Consider the following 8,432-nt stretch of genomic DNA (forward strand, 5'->3'; position numbering starts at 1 on the left):
AGCAGCCTCCTTTCTCTGGCACACGCACGCACTCTGGCCCAAGCACCCGGGCTGTGCGTTGGGCGGCGCGACCGGACGGCACTGGCTCCATTCCGACGAAATGGAGGGAGGTAGCCGACTAGCCGGGAGGCAGCAGGACGCTTCTCGTCGAGCCGGATGGTGCACACCAGGCGTTCGATCAAATGCGTGCCCTTGGAGATGCGCCAACTAATCTCGTTTTCGGCCGTGGCTCCATCAGCATCGAGTACGGTAACGGCGGCGCTTCGTGGGAGAAAATCAGTGAGTTCCCCGGGCTCTCATTTGGCACACAGCTCGAGCAATTGTGCATCTTCTTCTGCTCTGAAGCCGCCATAGAAATATATTTGCTATGTTTCTTAGGTACCTGTATATAGAGGGTGGCTCGCTGCACGGCCAAGAGACCGCAGATCCAATAGCTGGGGCGGAGTACTTACTGAGGTAGCCTTTGGGAATCAGACGCCTCTCCGGGTCTGGCGGATGTGGCCGTTCAAGCACCCTACTGTATCGCCCGCATCCCCAGCCGGCTGTGCCGAACCAGCCGGTGGCCGTTGCGCGGTCTCCGGGCTCCGGGCACGATACCGGACCGGCCTGCCGGTCCAGTTGTCCCTGATCCGAAAGGGGGATGTGCTGCAAGGCGATTAAGTTGGGTAACGCCAGGGTTTTCCCAGTCACGACGTTGTAAAACGACGGCCAGTGAATTGTAATACGACTCACTATAGGGCGAATTCTGCGAATTACTTAACTGCTGTTCACCTGTTCGATGTTTCCTTATTATTATCGGAGAACAAGACCAGCTTGGTGTGCCCTGTAGTTTTCGCTCAGAAAAGTGCATTCCATGATAGATACATGCAAAAAACTCTTACTGGAAACAAATCCAGCATTTGTTTTTGCAGAGACATTATCCATATCCCCAAATCCAATTAAAGTTTTTGAATCAAGGAAAAAAATCCAACTATAATAGCGTGCACTTATTTTTCTCCTCCAATTTCAACCCTATCCTTTTCCCTGCGGATATGGTTTGTGGTTCTGATCAGCACTAAAAAGTCAATAGTGATCGTTTTTAGTGGGTTTGTATGTCTTGGTGGCATTTTTCAGGCAGCACCATCCAGCTGTAGTGCTGTACGTGATGAAGAGTGGTCATTGTAAACCATGTACCTCCACTCGTGGCGGCAATCAGGAGTTTTCCTCAAGGAGCGAATTCTGCAATCTGTACTCGTGGGAGTATGGTGTTCGTATCAGGAAAGTGTCACCAAAACGTCCCAGAGATTGTTTGCAGTTGTGCAGTGAGTCCCTATTTTTTCCCTTTCTACTGGAATGAAGTGCTTGCAGATTTATGTGCAGGAGTATGAATTTACATGGTGGTGTTTCTGCAGGGCAAGCCGGACAGGGAGAACAGTTCATCCGCTAGAACAAAGTGCCCTGCGATGCTAAGCCTGTTAAGGACGGAAGATGGAGGCTGGTATGGTATTTATGTGCGCACAGGGTGTTGCATAACCATGAATGCCTCGGAACTTGTACGGAGAAGTTACATTAGCCCCACTGATAGACGTTGGAAAATAATCCCGAATATGATGCTTATAGTCTCTCTTTCTTAATTATATGCCAGGTAGTGCACGTGGGCTTCCTAATCTTGAAGTCTGAAGTGCCTTCACGACCGGAGCAAGCGCCACCCGGACCAGACTGGCATTGCACTTGAGATGGTGTTGTGATGACCTCCTGAAGTATGGTGAGTATTGAATATCCCTTCTCCATCTTTTTTTTTGTAGAATAGAAGATATGCATATTGAATCCCCCCCCCTTTTTTTTTGTAAACACACAAAAGCTTTGCGCGTCATACATCAGAAGATTAAACACAGTTAGATAGAACAAGTTCCACTAGAAAAACTAGTCAAGAACAACATCGGACGGGTCCGATACATCCCAACTCAAATGCAATACAACACCAATTTAAAATCTGATGAGATATAATGTCTTATTCAAACTCAACCCAGATGCGACTTGTATCCGCCTTCCATTTACACAACTCTTTAAATAGCGGGCTATGGCATTTAGCGGCGACCCTTAAAAACAGCTATAGCGGAGCTATAGTGGCAAATTGTACATGAAATCATTTAGCGGCAACACCCTCAAACAGCTATAGCGGGGCTATAGCCGGCTATTTAAAACTATGCTTTTTAGAGAGTAGGCTCGGAAGCCCGACTTGGCCTAGGCTAAGGCCTTCAACACTCGTTGGACCTCTCTGAACAAATTACATATGTATGTAACTAAAAGATAATGGCTAGGCAGAAACTAACATATACAACACCACACTTGGAATGCAAATCATAACCACTACAAAGCAAATTAAGCATGACGCCACTTCAGGGGGGCTGACCTGGATGTTTCAGGTGCTGATCTTGTTTCAGCAAAATGCTTTGTGTTATATGCAGTTGCAACAACTTCCTCAGTTTGTCTTATTTTTAACATAGCTATCCGTTATCCTGCGAATCGCAGCAGCAGCATCTCTCATGCACATCCTCTCTGTTGGTGCATGATTGCTGCATGATAGCGCAACCTTCATGACAGACAATATGGCATTGCTGCCATGTTCCATTGTGTTGCTTCCATCCTGCAGACTAGTCAGATTGGCTTCTTCAATGGAAAGTAGTACTGGATCAACAATCTGCATTAGCATCCCTGTAAATGCATTCTCGGCATGCTTATGCAAGGTTAACCCGTCTCTGAGCATATCATGAGTTGGTGCCATGCCTGTAAACAACTCGAGGATGACAGTTCCGAAGCTATATACATCTCCACATGAAGAAACTTGACCACCTTCGCCATACTCTACATATCGTAGACAAATATAGTCATTTTGCATGCAAAAATGTATGTTGTGGAATGTAATGTTAGAAAATTTGAGCTACCTGGAGCTACATATCCAATCGTTCCTCTTATTCCAATGGAGCTCTTTGAATTAATCAGCTGCTCCGCTGCTGGTTCAGAAAGAATCTTTGCAAGGCCGAAGTCCCCAATGTGCGCAACTAAATCCTCGTTAAGAAGAATGTTGCTTGGCTTCAAGTCGCAGTGAATTATTGGTGGTTCACAGTTGTTGTGCAAATAATCTAATGCATCAGCGATATCAACTGCAATATTTAATCTCTGCATCAATGTCAAACCTTGCAGTTGCTGTGATGCATGTACATCAATGTGTAACCACCTATCCAGGCTCCCATTAGGCATGAACTCCAACACAAGGGCCTTGAAGTCGTTTTGTTCCTGTTAACAAATAAAAATGAAACATGTGAGCAACGTAATTCAATTTAACAGCACCAACTCATTGATTTTGTCTCATACAAAGGAACTAGGGGGGAAATTAGTTGATACAAGAACAAGAGATTACCTAATTTACCAGTGCAAGCGGTAGTGGAGATGGAACAGAAAGGGAGTAGAAGATGGATCTGGCTGCTCCTATGATGCCGCGATGATCCTATTCCAAAGCGAGATGATCTGGAGAGTTGCAGGTCCGGACGTTCGATCTGTGGAGCAGGGAAACAAGTGGGGGGCGGCGCAGCATGGGAACGAAGTAGTTTTTCTGATTGGCCAGATCACGCTAGCGATTGCCCTAAAAAAAGGAAAATACTAGCGATTGGCGCGCGTTGTGGGAGCTCAACTGGGCTAAGAAGTTGAGTGGGCTGCGTCGTGGGAGATCAATTGGGCTAAGAAGTTGAGTGGGCTGAGGCATGGGCTGAAGATGGGTTAGCACGCCTGTGGCTGGGCCTCTATAAGGCTACAAATCTGATAGAAAATCCTATTAGATGTGTAGCACTACTTGGGCCACGCCTGGGGCTATAGCCCCAGCTGCCCCAGGCCCAATTTCGCCCCTGGCAGTAGCGCCGACCCACTAACATGCGCTACTACTGTTTACACGGGCCTGGCTCTCAGGCACCGCTTACCAATAGCATAGAGTTAGTCACACGAAAGTACCACAATTGGGGCAGCGCGTATAAATTGGTATCACTTTTTGTAATTTTTACAAGACAGTACCATGTTTGAGGCAGTCTGTTGCAAAAGAGTCTAAGCCACGTACGACATTGTATTTGACCGTTGGGACCTGCCTCTCAGGTGCTTACGTGGAATGATCTTTTGCAAAAAAGATCCTTATTTTTTATTTAATCACACATCCATCCTTCTTTACCCAAAAATGGTCCTGTCAGGGAAAATAAAAATTCTTCAACCCACTAACATGCGCTACTACTGTTTACACGGGCCTGGCTCTCAGGCACCGCTTACCAATAGCATAGAGTTAGTCACACGAAAGTACCACAATTGGGGCAGCGCGTATAAATTGGTATCACTTTTTGTAATTTTTACAAGACAGTACCATGTTTGAGGCAGTCTGTTGCAAAAGAGTCTAAGCCACGTACGACATTGTATTTGACCGTTGGGACCTGCCTCTCAGGTGCTTACGTGGAATGATCTTTTGCAAAAAAGACCCTTATTTTTTATTTAATCACACATCCATCCTTCTTTACCCAAAAATGGTCCTGTCAGGGAAAATAAAAATTCTTCAACCCACTAACATGCGCTACTACTGTTTACACGGGCCTGGCTCTCAGGCACCGCTTACCAATAGCATAGAGTTAGTCACACGAAAGTACCACAATTGGGGCAGCGCGTATAAATTGGTATCACTTTTTGTAATTTTTACAGACAGTACCATGTTTGAGGCAGTCTGTTGCAAAAGAGTCTAAGCCACGTACGACATTGTATTTGACCGTTGGGACCTGCCTCTCAGGTGCTTACGTGGAATGATCTTTTGCAAAAAAGACCCTTATTTTTTATTTAATCACACATCCATCCTTCTTTACCCAAAAATGGTCCTGTCAGGGAAAATAAAAATTCTTCAACCCACTAACATGCGCTACTACTGTTTACACGGGCCTGGCTCTCAGGCACCGCTTACCAATAGCATAGAGTTAGTCACACGAAAGTACCACAATTGGGGCAGCGCGTATAAATTGGTATCACTTTTTGTAATTTTTACAAGACAGTACCATGTTTGAGGCAGTCTGTTGCAAAAGAGTCTAAGCCACGTACGACATTGTATTTGACCGTTGGGACCTGCCTCTCAGGTGCTTACGTGGAATGATCTTTTGCAAAAAAGACCCTTATTTTTTATTTAATCACACATCCATCCTTCTTTACCCAAAAATGGTCCTGTCAGGGAAAATAAAAATTCTTCAACCCACTAACATGCGCTACTACTGTTTACACGGGCCTGGCTCTCAGGCACCGCTTACCAATAGCATAGAGTTAGTCACACGAAAGTACCACAATTGGGGCAGCGCGTATAAATTGGTATCACTTTTTGTAATTTTTACAAGACAGTACCATGTTTGAGGCAGTCTGTTGCAAAAGAGTCTAAGCCACGTACGACATTGTATTTGACCGTTGGGACCTGCCTCTCAGGTGCTTACGTGGAATGATCTTTTGCAAAAAAGACCCTTATTTTTTATTTAATCACACATCCATCCTTCTTTACCCAAAAATGGTCCTGTCAGGGAAAATAAAAATTCTTCAACCCACTAACATGCGCTACTACTGTTTACACGGGCCTGGCTCTCAGGCACCGCTTACCAATAGCATAGAGTTAGTCACACGAAAGTACCACAATTGGGGCAGCGCGTATAAATTGGTATCACTTTTTGTAATTTTTACAAGACAGTACCATGTTTGAGGCAGTCTGTTGCAAAAGAGTCTAAGCCACGTACGACATTGTATTTGACCGTTGGGACCTGCCTCTCAGGTGCTTACGTGGAATGATCTTTTGCAAAAAAGACCCTTATTTTTTATTTAATCACACATCCATCCTTCTTTACCCAAAAATGGTCCTGTCAGGGAAAATAAAAATTCTTCAACCCACTAACATGCGCTACTACTGTTTACACGGGCCTGGCTCTCAGGCACCGCTTACCAATAGCATAGAGTTAGTCACACGAAAGTACCACAATTGGGGCAGCGCGTATAAATTGGTATCACTTTTTGTAATTTTTACAAGACAGTACCATGTTTGAGGCAGTCTGTTGCAAAAGAGTCTAAGCCACGTACGACATTGGTATTTGACCGTTGGGACCTGCCTCTCAGGTGCTTACGTGGAATGATCTTTTGCAAAAAAGACCCTTATTTTTTATTTAATCACACATCCATCCTTCTTTACCCAAAAATGGTCCTGTCAGGGAAAATAAAAATTCTTCAACCCACTAACATGCGCTACTACTGTTTACACGGGCCTGGCTCTCAGGCACCGCTTACCAATAGCATAGAGTTAGTCACACGAAAGTACCACAATTGGGGCAGCGCGTATAAATTGGTATCACTTTTTGTAATTTTTACAAGACAGTACCATGTTTGAGGCAGTCTGTTGCAAAAGAGTCTAAGCCACGTACGACATTGTATTTGACCGTTGGGACCTGCCTCTCAGGTGCTTACGTGGAATGATCTTTTGCAAAAAAGACCCTTATTTTTTATTTAATCACACATCCATCCTTCTTTACCCAAAAATGGTCCTGTCAGGGAAAATAAAAATTCTTCAATGCGCTAGCATGCGCTACTACTGTTTACACGGGCCTGGCTCTCAGGCACCGCTTACCAATAGCATAGAGTTAGTCACACGAAAGTACCACAATTGGGGCAGCGCGTATAAATTGGTATCACTTTTTGTAATTTTTACAAGACAGTACCATGTTTGAGGCAGTCTGTTGCAAAAGAGTCTAAGCCACGTACGACATTGTATTTGACCGTTGGGACCTGCCTCTCAGGTGCTTACGTGGAATGATCTTTTGCAAAAAAGACCCTTATTTTTTATTTAATCACACATCCATCCTTCTTTACCCAAAAATGGTCCTGTCAGGGAAAATAAAAATTCTTCAACCCACTAACATGCGCTACTACTGTTTACACGGGCCTGGCTCTCAGGCACCGCTTACCAATAGCATAGAGTTAGTCACACGAAAGTACCACAATTGGGGCAGCGCGTATAAATTGGTATCACTTTTTGTAATTTTTACAAGACAGTACCATGTTTGAGGCAGTCTGTTGCAAAAGAGTCTAAGCCACGTACGACATTGTATTTGACCGTTGGGACCTGCCTCTCAGGTGCTTACGTGGAATGATCTTTTGCAAAAAAGACCCTTATTTTTTATTTAATCACACATCCATCCTTCTTTACCCAAAAATGGTCCTGTCAGGGAAAATAAAAATTCTTCAATGCGCGAGGCCTGGATTCGAACCCGCGCCCTGGCTCCCAAAACATACGTGTGCTGACAACTGTGCCACTCCTGATGTACTAGGCACATGCCTATTTATACTATACCAGTTGACATGTACCCCCTCCGTTCGGAATTACTTGTCACAGAAATGAATGTATCTAGACGTATTTTAGTTTTAGATACATCCATATACGAGACAAGTAATTCCGAACGGAGGGAGTACTAGCCTTTTCCACTGTTTCGTTTTTTTTTGTTTATGTCTTTTTTTCGGATTTATTTTATCTTTTTTCAGATCTTAGGTATTCTTTCAGCTGTATGCAGTGTGTGTATCGTATATTCAAAAATTGTACACATTATGGGCAGTGACTATAATTATATAATATACTGTGTACAAAAATTATAGTCGCTGAATACTATTCAAAAATTATAGTCACCGTGTATACATTGTATAATTATCATATATGCAATATACGATGTGTATTTATACAGATAACATACAATACGTATACTGTCAACATTATGGGCAGTGACTATAATCATATAATACAATATGTATATTGAAAAACTAATAGTATATTGAAAAAAAATCAGATATCTACGTATATTGTATATTACAGCACACAAAATTGTACAATTTATGTAGCGCGCGCGCACACACACACACAGATATATATGAACAAAAAGATAATGTCTAAAGTGTATACACCGCTGAATAATGTAAGATACATGTAGGACACGCATATATATTACAGCACGCAAAATTGTATAATTCAGATACCTTTTTCCTATTTAAATAAACAATACACACACGACATATGCCTGAAGAATACGCAAGACATTTTCCTATTTAAATAAACAATACGCACACGACATATGTCTGAAGAATACCCAAGACTGAAAAAAAGATAAAAGAAATCTGAATAAAAAAAACATATGCAAAAAATTGGAAGAGTCAAAAAGGCTAGGACATGTCTAAAGTGTATAAAAACATATATGCCATCTTTCTGAACATATATGTTTGTTTGTGTTTCCCTATTTACAAAAAAGTTCACTGTATATTACAAAAATGTGTATAACAAAATGTTCATATTAAATGGTATACGATACTAAAAAAGGTTATATAATATTAAAAAAATGTTCATTGCATCATATAATTAAAAAGAT

At 42.7% G+C, this 8,432-nt stretch overlaps 1 protein-coding gene and 1 long non-coding RNA gene across 2 annotated transcripts; one reads left to right on the top strand and one right to left on the bottom strand.

Annotated features, from left to right (window-relative positions):
- Positions 1 to 789: 789 nt before the first annotated feature.
- Positions 790 to 2,733, top strand: LOC125514981. The gene is made up of 4 exons (XR_007286729.1): positions 790 to 1,301; positions 1,392 to 1,532; positions 1,625 to 1,744; positions 2,512 to 2,733. It is a non-coding gene; the product is annotated as an uncharacterized LOC125514981 (long non-coding RNA).
- LOC125514980 (probable LRR receptor-like serine/threonine-protein kinase At3g47570) lies at positions 2,192 to 3,240 on the bottom strand. Its single transcript, XM_048680382.1, has 2 exons — positions 2,925 to 3,240; positions 2,192 to 2,844 (listed from the first exon to the last, which is right to left on the bottom strand). Exons 1-2 carry the CDS (start codon positions 3,238 to 3,240, stop codon positions 2,462 to 2,464), a joined length of 699 nt encoding a protein of 232 aa, XP_048536339.1. The 3' UTR covers positions 2,192 to 2,461.
- Positions 3,241 to 8,432: the final 5,192 nt, after the last annotated feature.

This window comes from Triticum urartu, chromosome 6 (genome assembly GCF_003073215.2).
Source record: "Triticum urartu cultivar G1812 chromosome 6, Tu2.1, whole genome shotgun sequence".
Taxonomy (NCBI): domain Eukaryota; kingdom Viridiplantae; phylum Streptophyta; class Magnoliopsida; order Poales; family Poaceae; genus Triticum; species Triticum urartu.